Here is a 15,612-nt window from a genome sequence, read left to right as displayed (position 1 = left end):
GCGCACTTTGCTGTGTCCTAACATTTAAAATATTATATCATAGACCTCAACTAAGGTGAAGGCAAAACGCATTCTAACACTGCAGGATGAGGCAGCACCATTTAGTACATGGGGTAAAGAAAGACAAAGAACATAGAGCTGTAATAGTGTAAATGCTTCAGATCAGAGAGCTGAGACACAACCTGATTCTAGAGCAGCTATGATTCAAGATCTCTTGTGCTTTAACAGAGAGCCCCATTCTGGTGAAAGACACTGTAACACACAAGAATATTGGGGAAAAAAAAAATCAGCTGCAAACATCTTTCTTAGAAGCGACACCTCAGATGACCTACCAGCAACTCCTACCACCCCACGGGGAGGGAACAGTTTTTATATGAAAATGGCTCTTCTGTCTCTTAAATGATCATTTAGCATATGAAATCGAATGTAAGACAACACTATTAAATGGTGACAGTGACCAATGCCAAGTAAAACTCTTAAGAAAATCTCAAGGCAGAAGCTGCACAGCTGAGAGTATTGCATAGTTTGTGTAATATTACTACACAGAAAAGCCAAAGTGTAAAATATCGTTCCAATACTCTGGTCTGGCACTGAATACATGGACTCTTTTATTTCATCCTGCTTGTTTCTGGCATGTATTAATTTTTCCTTATTATATGTAAACTAGAGATCCTTTAAAAGAAGTCTGTGCAAATTTATGCTGAGATATCTATCTGGGCACCCTGCACACCACTTTGATTTGCTTGTGAAACAAACCCCTGAGACCAGTCTGGTTTTCCCTAACATCTTTTTGAGGCGCTGGACCTAATTTTAGATTTTCTAGACCTAATTCATTTTTCCTTGAGAAAACTCTGGGTATTATTTGATGGGTTTTTAGATGAATATTGAAGCCAGGGATAGCACCAAGAAAAATGACGGTAGATGAAACTTGGCTTGGTCATTTACTTCCTTTGCCTATTGAAACAGAGTGCTGTGTTGTGAAGTGATGTTTGTTCAAAACCTGCTTTGGCCTTCACTATGTTAATCACTGGAGAATTCATAAAACAGAAAACTTCTAGTCTGTGTTCACTTATTATTTGTCTTAAGAATCTTGTTTGATATACCCTTTCAAAACTATTAGGTTACTGCAAAAGTAGTTGCAGTTTTTGCCACTGAAAGTAATGGCAAAACTGCAATTACTTTTTCAGCAACCTAATAGACTGCCCAGAACATGATAATTGTGTCCTATAGGAGTGTTTAGTAATGTTCCAACCCATCATCTCAGACGTATGGATAGGACTATTTTGGTTTTTATTTTCCCTTTCCTTAGAAAGAGTAGCACCTAGAAAAGTACCTGGCTCATAGTAAATGCTCACTAAATATTGAAGGAATAGGTGAATGAAGGCTAAAGTGTGGGGTAGCTCCAGAACAGTATTATACACTCAACACTTTATTCCATGCTTACATTTATTATATAGTAAGTGTGACAGACTCAAAGGTATTTTAAAATAAAGAACAGCTGAAATTGGCCTCATCAAGGTCAAAAAAGGACATCTACTCAGGACAAGGAAGAACCCAGGGAACTTGCCACAGTCCTACAATCCTGCTGATACTGTGTCCAGCTTTCCATATAAAAAAAAAATCTCTGTTGTCGTTGGTTATAAGAGTTACTTCAAAAAAGGTGAGGAATCAGATCATAGTCTGAATTTGTCAAAGTTTTCTTTCTAGCACTCACATCACCTGTTACATCTTCTAAATCTTCTCCCATTGATTTTCTTGTTGTTGTTTTTGTTTGTTTTGAGATAGAGTCTCACTCTGTCTCCCAGGCTGGAGTGGAGTGGCATGATCTCAGCTCACTGTAATCTCCACCTCCTGGGTTCAAGTGATTATCCCACCTCAGCCTCCCAACTAGCTGGGATTACAGGCATGTGCCACCACACCTGGTTAATTATTGTATTTTTGGTGGGGATGAGGTTTTGTCATGTTGTCCAGGCTAATCTCAAACTTCTGACCTCAAGTGATCCACCTGCCTTGACCTCCCAACACCCTGGGATTACAGGTGTGAGCCACCATGCCTGGCTTCCTACTGATTTTCTGTTACAGCATCTAACACTCTTCACATAGTAGGTATTTAATAAAGGATTGTCAAATAAATTAACAGATTCTCTAAGGAAGCTTTTCAAAAACTATTTAAATTAAGCAGCTTTTCTCCAGCAATTTAGAAGCAGAGCTAGATGCAGGAGTTTTTNCAGGGCCCTGGGTTTCAAGCACAAAACCAGGTGGCTGTTCAGGCAGACACCAAGCTAGCTGTAGGAGTTTTTGGTTTTGTTGTTGTTGTTGTTTTTATACCCCAGTGCCACCTGGAATGCCAGCAAGACCAAACTGTTCAATCCCCTGGAAAGGGGGCTGAAGCTAGATAGCCAAGTGGTCTAGCTCAGTGGATCCTAACCCCATGGAGCCCAGCAGGATAAGATCCACTGGCTTGAAATTCTCACTGCCAGCACAGCAGTCTGAAGTCAACCTGGGACACTTGAGTTTGGTGGGAGGGGAGGCATCTGGCATAACTGAGGCTTGAGTAAGCAGTTTTCCCCTCACAGTATAAACCAAGCTGCTGGGAAGTTCAAATTGGGCAGAGTCCACCTGTAGCCACCAAAACTGCTATAGCCAGAATGTCTCTCTAGATTTCTCCTCTTTGGGCAGGGCATCTCTGAAAGGAAGGCAGCAGCCCCAGCCAAGGGCTTATAAATAAAACTCCCATCTCCCTGGGACAGAGCACCTGGGAGAAGGCACAGCTATGGGCACAGCTTCAGCAGACTTACACATTCCTGCCTGCTGATTCTGAAGAGAGCAGCCTACCTCCCAGCACAGCGCTCAAGCTCTACTAAGGGATAGACTGCCTCCTCAAGTGGGTCCCTGAACACCATGCCTCCTGACTTGGAGATATTTCCCAGCAGGGGTCGATAGACACCTCATATAGGAGAGATCCAGCAGCATCTGGTGAGTGCCCCTCTTGGACGAAGCTCCCAGAGGAAAGCACAGGCAACAATCTTTGCTGTTCTGCAGCCTCCGCTGGTGATACAGGCAAAGAGGGTCTGGTGGATCTCCAGCAAACTCCAGCAGACCTGCAGCAGAGCGGCCTTACTGTTAGAAGGAAAATGAACAAACAGACAGGAATATCATCAACGTCAACAAAAAAAGTCCACACAACAACCCCATCAGAAGGTCACCAACATCAAAGACCAAAGGTAGATAAATCCATGAAGATGAGGAGAAACGAGCACAAAAAGGCTAAAAATTCCAAAACCCAGAATGCTGCTTCTACTCCAACAGTTCACAGTTCCTTGCCAGCAAGGGAAGGGAACAAAACTGGACAGATAATGAGTTTGACAAATTGACAGAAGTAGGCTTCAGAAGGTGGGTAATAACAAACTCCTCTGAGCCACAGGAACATGTTCTATCTCAATGGAAGGAAGCTAAGAACCTTAAAAAAATGTTACAGAAATTGCTAACTATAATAACCAGTTTAGAGAAGAATATATATAGCCTGATGGAGCTGAAAAATACAGCACAAGAACTTTATGAAGCATATACCAGTATCAATAGGTGAATTGATCAAGCAGAAGAAAGGCTGTTAGAGATTGAAGATCAACTTCATGAAATAAAGTGTTAAGACAAGATTAGAGAAAAAAGAATAAAAAGGAACAAACAAAGCCTCCAAAAAATATGGAACTATGTGAAAAGACCAAACCTATGTTTGATTGATGTATCTGAAAGCAGCGGGGAGAATGAACCAAGTTGGAAAACACTCTTCAGGATATTATCAAGAACTTTCCTAACATAGCAAGACAGCCCAACATTCAAATTCGGAAAATACAGAGAATACCACAAAGATATTCCTCGAGAAGAGCAACCCCAAGATACATAATTGTCAGATTCACCAAGGTTGAAATGAAGGAAAAAATGTTAAGGACAGCCAGAGAGAAAGGTCTGGTTACTACAAAGGAAAGCCTATCAGACTAACAGTGAGTTTCTCTTCAGAAACCCTGCAAGCCAGAAGAGAGTGGGGGCCAATATTCACCATTCTTAAAGAAAAGAATTTTCAATCCAGAATTTCATATCCAGCCAAACTAAGCTTCATAAGTGAAGGAGAAATAAAATCCTTTACAGACAAGCGAATGCTGAGAAATTTTGTCACCACCAGGCCTACCTTACAAGAGCTCCTGAAGGAAGCACTAAATATGGAAAGGAAAAACCAGTAAAAGCCACTGCAAAAACATACCAAATGGTAAAGACCATCAACACTATGAAGAAACTGCATCAACTAATGGGCAAAATAACCGGCTAGCATCATAATGACAGGATCAAATTCGTACATAATAATATTAACCTTAAATGTAAAAGGGCTAAATGCCCCAATTAAAGGACACAGATTGGCAAATTGGATGAAGAGTCAAGACCCATCAGTGTGCTATATTCAGGAGACTCATCTCATGTGCAAAGACACACGTAGACTCACAATAGAGGGATGGAGGAAGACTTATCAAGCAAATGGAAAGCAAAAAAAAGCAGGGGTTGCAATCCTAGTCTCTAGTAAAACAGGCTTTAAACCAACAAAGATCAAAAAGGACAAAGAAGGGCATTACATAATGGTAAAGGGATCAATGCAACAAAATGAGCTAACTATCCTAAATATATGTGCAACCAAAAACAAAAGCAGCAAGATTCATAAAGCAAGTACGTAGAGACCTACAAAAAGATTAGACTCCCACGCAGTAATAGTGAGAGACTTTAACAACCCACTAAAAATATTAGATCAATGAGACATAAAATTAGCAAGGATATTCAGGACTTGAACTCAGCTCTGGACTAAGCAGACCTAATAGACATCTACAGAACTCTCCACCCCGAATCAACAGAATATACGTTCTGATACAAAACCTGGCAGAGACACAACAAAAAAAGAATATTTCTGTCCAATATCCCTGATGAACATTGATCTGAAAATACTCAATGAAATAATGGCAAATGGAATCCAGCTGGCCATCAAAAAGTTTGTTCACCACAATCAAGTCAGCTTCATCCCTGGGATGCAAGGCTGGTTCAATGTACAAAATCAACAAACATAATCCTTCACATAAACAGAACCAATGACAAAACCACATGATAATCTTGATAGATGCAGAAAAGGGCTTTGATAAAATTCAACACCACTTCATGCTAAAAACTCTCAATAAACTAGGTATTGATGAAATGTATCTCAAAATCGTAAGAGCTATTTGTGACAAACCCACAGCCAATGATGTACTGAATGGGAAAAGCTGGAAGCACTCCCTTTGAAAACTGGCACAAGACAAGGATGCCCTCTCTCATCACTCTTATTTAACATGGTATTGGAAGTTCTGGCCAGGGCAATCAGGCAAGAGAAAGAAATAAAGGATATTCAACTAGGAAGAGAGGAAGTCAAATTGTCTCTCTTTGCAGATAACATGATTGTATATTTAGAAAACCCCATTATCTCAGCCCAAAATCTCCTTAAGCTGATTAGCAACTTCAGCAAATCTCAGGATACAAAATCCATGTGCAAAATTGACAAGCAATCCTATAATAGAGAACCACCATGGCACATATATACCTATGTAACAAACCTGCATGTTCTGCACATGTATCCCAGAACTTTAAAGTATTAAAAAAAAAAAAGGAGTAGAGAGTCATGACCTGGAGCCTCCAGATAATCTGTTTTAGAAAAGAAACAATGGTTTTCAAACAATCTGGAATTGTTTCAATAGGACACTCTTGCCTTTTTATTAGGTTTGTCTATTACTGAGGTATTGTTTCATGAGTCTCCATTGTGCCACTTTAAGATCTCCTGGATCGAAGATTTGCTCCCCAGTTAGTGTAAGAAAGTTAATGTACTGCTAAGTGCTGTGTATGGTGATAGAAGTCTATTAATAATACATGTGTGGAGTTTGGCCGGCAAAGTCATCTGCTGAAGAGCAAAGAGCTTTGCGCTTTAGAGTAGCTTTCCATAATCAATAGTCCCACCTTATCCAATAAAAAATTACTAGAGCGTAAAATCTATAAAGCTTGATCAGTTCCCTTTATTTTGGTCTTCTGTTCAGCAAAAAATGACAAGTTAATTCTTTTCTAAATGCATTGACGGCTTTAAAAGGACAACAGACATTGTCATAAATTAGTCATGCTGCAGTACGCTGATTTTTAATATACACGTGCATTTAATCTGAATACCTTGCACTAGGGTTTCAATTCCAAGAATGTTTGCAAAACTATATGTGCTCAGTCAAAACATGACCATTAACTAATGCAATTATTCTTTCAATCTGTCATCATTAAATCACTTAAAATTCTATTTTGTGTTGTTCTGCTTTAAATCTAAGCCTTTAGAAGAATAAGAAAAGAAACTGACATTTTAAAGCAATTCCAAGCCTTTATGAAAGTGATAAAGCTGAGATTTCAAAGGACAGAGGTAGCCGTAAAGCTGTGATGGTGCTGATTCTATTTTAAGAATAGTTACTTAAATGTGCCTACTTTTCTAATTTTGGTTTTGCTAATTTAGGATGCCCCTATCTATTGCTTCACAGCAATAAATTCCTTCTTCCTTTTGTCCCCTTTTCCTCCCTCAATTTAGAGAATATTTTAATTTTGGGATTCCTTAGGTGGGACAACATCACTCTCAGGAATTTAAGCTAGCTACTTGAGTTGTTTAATTCAAAGGCCCAGACTCAGGTTTCCCAATCCAAAGTCTACGTCCTGTATCTCTTTATGAGGACGTGTATTTCCAGTTACAGAAGACTGTTTTTTCTTTTTTATTAATTTTGATTTGTCATTTTAAGCTGCATCTACCTCTTGAGAATGATAACATATTAAACCTTACCTGTTTCTACTCATGCAGATATACTCGTGAACCATTTCCTGAACAGACTTAAATTATAGACTAAATACAGAGAAATTGGGCAATGAGTATAAGACATAGGGAAAAAAGTTCAGAAGACCGATGCTAGGAGGTCAATGAAGAAAAATGAAATTTCACAGTTATAATACATGGTTTCTTTAATATTTGGGATTTTGTTCTCTTCCCTGAGCTGTCTTGCCTAAGAATTCAGTACCAGGAAATTTGCTGCTAATACGTGGATCAAAAACAAATTTGGAATCATCCATCACTCCTCTCTCTCTCATTCCAGGTCTAATCCATTAGAAGGTTGTCCCCACCTTCAGAATATATCCCGAATCTGATCTCTTTGCACTACATTCATTATGACCGCAGCAGCAGAAGCCACCATCCTTTCTCCTAGACTGGCAAAGACCTCCAAATATATATCATTTCTTCCACCTCCCTGGCTCCCACAGCCTATTCTTACTCCAGTATTTAAATCACATCATCATGTTACCATTCTTCCCAAAATTGTCCAACGCTTTTCCAGCATATTTGGAATAACACTCACAAGCTATCCTCTGGCTCAGTGATCACCAAGCTTTTTGATACCAGGGACCAGTTTTATGGAAGATATTTTTTCCACAGACTGGGGCAGGGGGATGGTTTCAGGATGATTCAAGTGCATCACATTTATTTATTTTGCACATTATTTCTATTATTATCAAATTATAACATAATGAAATAATTACATGACTTATCATAATGTAGAATCAGTGGAAGCCGTGAGCTTATTTTCCTTCCACTAAACAGTCCCATTTTGGGGAGGTGATGGGAGACAGTAATGGTTCATCAGGCACTAGATTCTCATAAGGAGCACATAGCCTAGATCCCTCTCTTGTGCAGTTCATAATAGAGTTCACACTTCTGTGAGAATCTATTGCTACTGCTGATCAAATAGGAGGCGGAGCTCAGGTGACAGTGTGAGTGATGGGGAGCAGCTGTAAAAACAGATGAAGCTTCACTTGCCCACCTGCTGCTCACCTCCTGCTGTGAGGCCTAGTTCCTAACAGGCCACTGACCAGTACTGATCTGTGGCTCAGGTGTTAGGGACCCCTGCTCTGGCCTACAAGGTTCTTCATAGTGTGGCTCTTGACTACACTTTATGGTCCTATCTCTGCTATTCTCTCCTTGCCGCACCTGCCTTCACCATAATGATTTATACTGTTTCTAGAAAGTGCTGGGCACTCTGCCTCCTTTGGACAGGCTGCTCTTTTCTCTGCCTAGAACACCACTTGTCTATCTATCCTTATTCTCACTCCCTCATTTTATTCAGGATTCTGAGGATTTCTCTCATCATGGCATAGAAATATCTCTCCTCATCCATCTCTCTCTCTCCCCACCCAGTAACTGGTGCCATGCCGTATATTGATGCATTTACGTCCGTCTATCCCACCAGAAGGTAATCTTCCCAAGATCAGGGGCTTTCTCTCTCTCACTGCTATGTCTCTGTTGTCCTCGGTGCTTAGCTGTGGCTTAACAATTACTTGTCGAAAGAAGGGATAAAGTGAATGCATGGATGAGTAAGTGATTTGCTTACTGTTTGGACAGGCCTATTTCTTTTTCCAGTCAAGCTGCTTTTTAGCACTTTTCAAGCTTCAGTCTACCATACGTATCTTTATCTTAACTAATATGTTCTTCTAGGAGTTATTCTTTCTGTGAATCTAGTATTTGAATTATTAGCATTCCCTTTCTCAGAAATTTGAGGTTCAAAGTGGCTGACAGTGTGCTTGCTCACTAAAAGTAGGGACATCAGCGTTGTTTTTACATAAATGGAGGGCAGTTTTACCTAACATTAAGAAGGACCAGGAAGCAATGTGCAGAATTTGATTTTCGGGCCTTGAAAAGATATCCTCCTTCAAAAAATCATCTTCTGCACCTTATAGTGGAAATTTGAATTTACACAATTAGAGATTCCTTTACTTATGTTGTATTTCTCTTTTAACTTGCAATTACAGCCATGTATTCCATAACATTTCTGTCAATGATGGGCCATTGACTGCATATACAATGGTCCCATAAGAATATAATAGTTTATTTTTATTGTACCTGGTTTACATTTAGACATGTTTAGATACACAAATACTTGCCTTTGTGTTATAGTTGCCCACAATATTTAGTAAATTGACATGCTGTACAGGTTTGTAGCCTAGGAGCAATAGGCTATACCATATAGGTAGTAAGCTACACCATCTACGTTTATGTAAGTGCACTCTATGATGTTTGCAAAAGGATGAAATTACCCTATGACACATTTCTTATAATATATCTCTGTCATCAAGTGAGACATGACTATCTCCTGAAAGTGCTAAAATTCATCCCTAGGTGATCACAGTGCTCTAATTATAAAATGATGGGTTATAACACATTCTCAGACTATACTTGTATTTGCGATTGGAAGAAAAGTTATTTTGGCAGCGTGAAATATTATTGGTCAGCAGATTATATTTTGTTTCTGTCCAGAACACACTTCTTCAGACCAAGATCAACATTGACTTGTTCTTGTAATGGCTACACAGGTAGCTACATATTGTCTACTGAAATTGCATTCTATACTACTTGATCGAGCTTTCTGGACTACCTGATTGAGTAAATGGGTTTGCCATTTACCATTTTAATCTGCCAGAGTGTCATTTTATTATGAAGATATACTTTAGAATCAGACAAACCTTGCTTTGAACTCTGCGTTCACTCACTTGACCTTGAAAGAGTTACTTACTCTTTATGCCAATTCTTTCATCTGTAAAAGGGGAAATAATATTTTCTTTATAGGCTTGTTGGGAGGATTAAATGAAGTAATGCCCCTAAATTCATTAGGGCAGTGCCTGGAATAGAGGAAGCAGGCAGAAAATACTGAGTGTCATTTGTACTACTTGGAGGATCAGCCCTGATACCCTAGTAGTCCAAACAAATTAATGCCTTGTTTATTCTGTTTAGCCAGACACTTCGAAAAAAGCAGACTCACACATACTCACATTAGTAAGGGTCTATGGGAACTGACACTTCTTTCATTCCATGGCCATTTACTCTACTTGAGGCATTTCCACAGCCAATTTCGAAGTGCTGACTCGGAGGAGGTAGAACTCTGGCCTTTGCAACTCCCCACAATCCCTTTTAACCAGAAGGGCCAAATGAGGCTGCTTTGAAAGGCATCAGCGTTGGGAGACAAGGGGTTGAAAAGGTCTGGTCTTTGACGTGGGCTAAGCCATTAAAGAAAGTGTCCCAGGCATCAAAAAGCTGAGTTTTCCGGAGGCTGGAGGACTATTGCCATAACAACTTCTAAAGGAGAAAGGGAGTTACGTTTAGCTGAGTGGGCTCCTTTGATTTGTTATTCTGTCAGATCCTAGTGACACTTTCTCTGGTTGGAGCAGCTCAGGATGTTCAGTTTTCATGGCTGCCGGGGTGATTTGTGACTAAACGTAGATAGGGCTATAGAAAAAAATAAGAAAAAAAGGTTGAGCAAAAACTATGAAAAGACCCATATTTTTTAAAAAAGGAATATAGAAGTCATTTATTGGTGTGGTTTTTCCTCTCCTTCTTGCTAGGTTGTTATTTTCTCTGAGGTGGTAAAAAAATAACAATAGTGATAAATGTCTTCTCTAAAGGATTTATTATTTACCAATGAATGGAAGTTGGGCGTTTTTGGTTAATGAACCACCAACAAGGTTTTTGTTACTTTATATACAAGTATAGTCATTAAACTCTTTTTTTCATTTTTCTTCATAATAACTTTCAAAATTTCCCCATTGCTGATTCTTGTAGGGTCATGATAAATTAATTGAAAAAGTAATTTATACAGAATGGCCCATTTTTTTTTTTCAAACAAGCAAACAAATTACTATAAACTTTATGTTTCTTTTATGCTCTTTGCTGAACTGTGGTTGCTGGAACTTAGACCATGGCAACTGCGGATCTCTAATATTGAGACTCTTAATGAAATCCTCATAAATAAAATATTAATGTACGTGTGTGTGTGTGTGTGTGTGCACACGTGCGCAACATCAGCAATGGGCAAAAGGTGCATGTAGAAATGTAAACGTCCATAAGAAGAAAGGAATGGACACTTGTTGAACATTTATTATGTGTCAGGCTCAATGATTGGTGTTATTATCTCCATTGTACAGGTGGGAAAACAAAATTGGACCCAAGTTACTAACCACAAAGTGGTGAGGCTCTGATCCAAACCAAGGCAACTGGACTCCAAAGCATACTTGCCATCCGTACCACACTACCCTCTTTTTGCCTGTCTTCTTTGCTAACTATATGGAAGTCTCTGAATCAGTGGCTGTATCTGGCCCTTTTGTTCATGGACAGAAAGCTCTTCTTTTAGGGAAACTTTGGAAGAAGGGGATTTGAAATGAGACCGTGGTAATCATCCACCCCAACATTCTTCTGTCCCATTTTACTTTGCCCTCGATAAAAGATCTATCTGTGCCCTGAAACTGAAAATCTGAGAACCAAGACTTTTGGTGAGGTGACCATGAAGAATAGGGCAGGGACTGACTCTCAGTGAGAAGAAAGGGTTTTGGAGCACTGGCTCTGGAAAAGAGCTATCCCATTTCTCATGCCCAGGAATTAGAAATATATTGTTGTTTATATTCACCTGGCATACGAAGCACCTGAACTCTGCACTCCAAATTCTTGTTTGGAGTGGCTGAGTAAATAATTCATAAGCCTGGGGGGAAAAAGTGAAAATTAAGTAGTGAGGCTGAGAGAGAAAAACTCGTGTTACAACAAATCGCAGAGGACTGTCCAAATCCTTTTTCTATGATGGGCTTTTCACAAGACTAATGATTCTCAGCTGATTCTTAGCTTTCAGGCTTTTTAGAATGATGACATTCATTGTGAGGGATTTGTCACTATGAGATTTCTTGGAGATTTGCTTTCTTATTTTGACATCTGTTACTTGATTTCAATTTTACTCTAGTTTTTGTAAGGCCAGGATCTTTGTGACAATATGATTACTTTTATGGCTGGTTTTCCCCATTTTTCTTTTAAACAATCACAAAGCTGATAAATTTTTCTTTAAATATGAAATGAGACAGCAGATATGTGAACGTTTATTAGGTTTTGTTTATTGTTCCAGAATTTAATGAGTCTCTCAAGTGTTTTTATGGGTGCTGCAAGGTTATATTAATGCTGTGGGCTTAAGTAATGCTGTAATAATCCACAAAAGGAAATTCTGTCTGAAATAATTCTCCACGTATGAATGTAGTAGTGTGGCAGTTGTTTTGTTTTCTGTACAGTATATACAAACTCCATTGTGTTTTCTCCCTTATTTGTGTGTGTGTGTGTGTGTGTGTGTGTGTGTATTCAAGTATTTATTAACCAGTTGTAAACTAGGGAGACATATTCCTATATCAGTTTATATAGCACATGGCTGCGTATGTAAAAAAAGTATTAGTTAAATATAGTGGCACAGTATTAACTCATTTTTTAATACATATACTTTTATGCAAATGACAAAAAGTCAAATGGGTAAAGAGTTTCTTATATCAAGAAGATTGAAAAGTTGGAGATATCTCTATGTAAAATAATATACTTACAACTTCACACATTCACACGCTGTCATATTAATTAAGAAAGAAAAGCCAAGTTTCACACAAAGTCATCTGCAAATCTGTGAAGTGAAACCCCATGACAAGTTCAGCTATCAAGAATTAGGCTCATTTGGTTTCCAGCTCCTCTCTCTATTCCCTCACTGTCTTCCAGCTTCAAGGCTGAGACAGGCTCAGTGTTTATCCATGTCACCTTCCTTTAGTCCGGTCATCCTGTGCTATTATCATGATGGGCTGCTGGATTTTTTTTTTTTTTCTAGGAAATAAAAGGGACTTAGTAATTCAAAGCTAGCATACTTCTTGATCCACAGGCAAATATTTAGTCCTAGAAAGACAGATTATGCCTGTTGATGTCATGACTTAAGTTTTCCTTAGAGTTGTATATTTTTCTTACTTCTTCTTCTTCTTTTAAATAAACCAAACCAAACAGGTATTCCTGGAGAACCACTGAATGGAAAGAATGCCAAGTCTCTCTCCTCCTCGAGCAGCAGGATCCCCACTGGCATGTGACGGGACCCGTGTGTGGCGGTGGGATCCAGACCCGGGAGGTGTACTGTGCCCAGAGCATACCAGCAGTTGCCGCACTGAGGGCCAAGGAAGGTAGGCAGCCAGTTCCGGGGCAGATGGTGCACTGCCGGTTGGAAGGAAAATCTCTCCAACTCTCCTAGTATTCTTCTTGAAGTAACTGACACTTAGCATTCACAAATTTAATATTTATTTTGTTGACCATTTGTAAACCACCCCTAAGTTCTTCTACTTCTAACAGTTGGGATAGTTGAAAATAGTAGCAAAAATAATATATGTCTCCAAAGGGTCATTGTGAAAGTTAAATGAGAAAATGTAGCTAGCGCGTGTAATACAGATGAATGCGACAAGCTAAGGATCTGGTATACCAGGAATGAGTCAGTAAGGAATGAATAGAATTTTTTAAAAAATTTTTTGCTCAAAGGATTTTTTTTTATGTATGTGAATTTATAAGTGTAGGAATTTCTACAAACATACCTTTTTCAAATGTCAAGGATCCAGTGTTTTGTCACCAAATTTTATTTTTTTCTGGAGAAGCGGAAATAGTTGCTTCCTCTATGGTAAGCTCTCTGATTGGAGGGTGTAACACAGCAATAGTGCATTTGTTTCAGAGAGCAGATAATGATAATATTTAGAGACTGGGAAACTCGTTCAGATTTATGTAAGTCAATTGCTTGAGAAGTCGTGAGTAGACAGTGATGCTTCCATTCTAGAAGACTTTGTGGCCTGTTCTAACCACACTGGAGAACACAAGCAGTACCTCCTGCAGACGTGGTGAAGGTGGGACTGTTTCCTTGGGCTTGCCAGGTACGAGGACACATTTCCACCGTGGACTTTAGTTAGGAAGGCAAGATACAAATGTTCTTGCTATGGTAATGCATCTCTTTAATTCTATAAAGCTTTTCATGCTGGATGTCTTTGGTTTTTGGCAACGGAGGCATCTGCAGATGCCATTTTGCAGAGCTCACAGGCATCTGCGACCAGAGCTTCAGATAAGGTACCTTATGGGATGGTTCTTACAGAATGCTTAGTGTTTTGCTTCAACAACTGGTGCTAAAAGGGCACATTGAAAGGGCTACAGCTATTTTTCAAAGTAATGGTTGAAGTTCTTCCTTCTCTAATTTCACTTTGGAAAATTACAACTTAAACACTTTCTATTTCAGGACAAAACATGACTATAGATATTCCTCTGAATTTGTAGGAACAGAATTTAGATAAAAAAGCTCCAGATTGTTTTTTGAAACTTTGGTGATCTTTCCATTCCGGCTCCTCTCTTCTTTTCTTTGACTACCATCTACTGTTCTTGGGTCTTCAGGGGTAAACATATAAATAAAACTTGTACAGAATTGATGCGGTATGAACTACCTGCTTTTCTGCCTCAACTGTTAATCTGCTATTGACATTTTCATCTTTCTAATGTTTCTTTTGTAAAAATAGCTTTTCTTATGGATCACCTATTTCTAAAGTTTCTTCAGGCTTAGTCTTTCTAGCTTTTTAAATGGAAACTTAATGGGAGGAAGATTATAATTAGGAAGAAAGTGGAAGTCTGGTGTTCTAGAATTGGGAATTAGATACTTACATAGTGCGGGGGGGGGGGTGGCGAGTGGAATAGAGAAGTGGTGTTAATTGCAGAGTAAGCAACATTTCAAGCCCCGGTACAATCTGCTCCAAGCACCTAAAGAGGAGGAAAATGTCTTAGGCCAAAGCACACTTGGAAATTAATATCTGGGTTCACAGGAAAACAGAAAGTACTTAGAAAGCCTTAAGTCTGATAGCTCAGTTCTCAGGGGGAGAGGCTAGATGTGGGACCTGGATGTAAATACATAGGTATGTAACATGACGATTTACTCCTATACAGAGCTGAATACAATGAGTAAAACTATGGTGGATAACACAGCACAGCTGCCATAATGGCATTGTATAGCTTACTATTTATCTTAGCAGTTATCAAAGGTTTTATTTTGCTCTTGTGTGGAAGTGAAGCAGCAGGATTGTTCCCCCATTACTTTCCTTTCTTATAAATGCTTTCACTTCTTACCGTTTATCATTTATAGATATACCGTGACAAATCTGGAATGAGAATTTCTTCTTGGCCCCCATTAAACACAAGGGAACAATTGAATTTTTATTGTTAAGAACCTGTGAGCTTTTGTCCAGTGACGTAAGAAAAATATAAATATTTTTAATATAAATATTTTTAATGTAATAATAAAGGCCAAAATTGGAAACATTTTTAGCACTTCAGTTTCTGTGAACATCAAATTATTAACACTATTATTGTTATTATGTTAGATATTAATACTTTGGAGGGAGAACACATTTTAGTAGCATTGACTTTGGAAATTTCTTTGTCAGTCACTATTGACATCTCAACAAGGCTAATTTTCCCCTAGACTCAAGTATACTCATTCTCTATTCACTCTGTAGTATGATTGCTTGACTTTTCTTCCCTGCAAAACCTCATCATCCACTGTGATTTTGCTGCTCTGATTCTAAGAACCTGATCTTAGAGAAATTCAAAATCTTGGGGGGAAAAACGAACAATTTCCATGGATCCTTCATGTAATAGAATGCAATATAACCGCTATATGCCATAATAAT

General features: G+C 38.8%; 1 protein-coding gene across 1 annotated transcript in view; it reads left to right on the top strand.

Annotated features, from left to right (window-relative positions):
- Positions 1–15,612, top strand: part of THSD7B (thrombospondin type 1 domain containing 7B) — a 569,933-nt gene that overhangs the window by 42,863 nt on the left and 511,458 nt on the right. The window contains exon 4 of the mRNA XM_037734459.1: positions 12,917–13,086. Within this exon, the coding sequence (XP_037590387.1) occupies positions 12,917–13,086 (170 nt within the window). The remainder of the gene's footprint in view (positions 1–12,916; positions 13,087–15,612) is intronic.

Source organism: Cebus imitator, unplaced genomic scaffold, assembly GCF_001604975.1.
Source record: "Cebus imitator isolate Cc_AM_T3 unplaced genomic scaffold, Cebus_imitator-1.0 Scaffold620, whole genome shotgun sequence".
NCBI classification, from domain to species: Eukaryota; Metazoa; Chordata; class Mammalia; order Primates; family Cebidae; genus Cebus; species Cebus imitator.
This window is presented reverse-complemented; position numbering and strand designations above follow the sequence as displayed.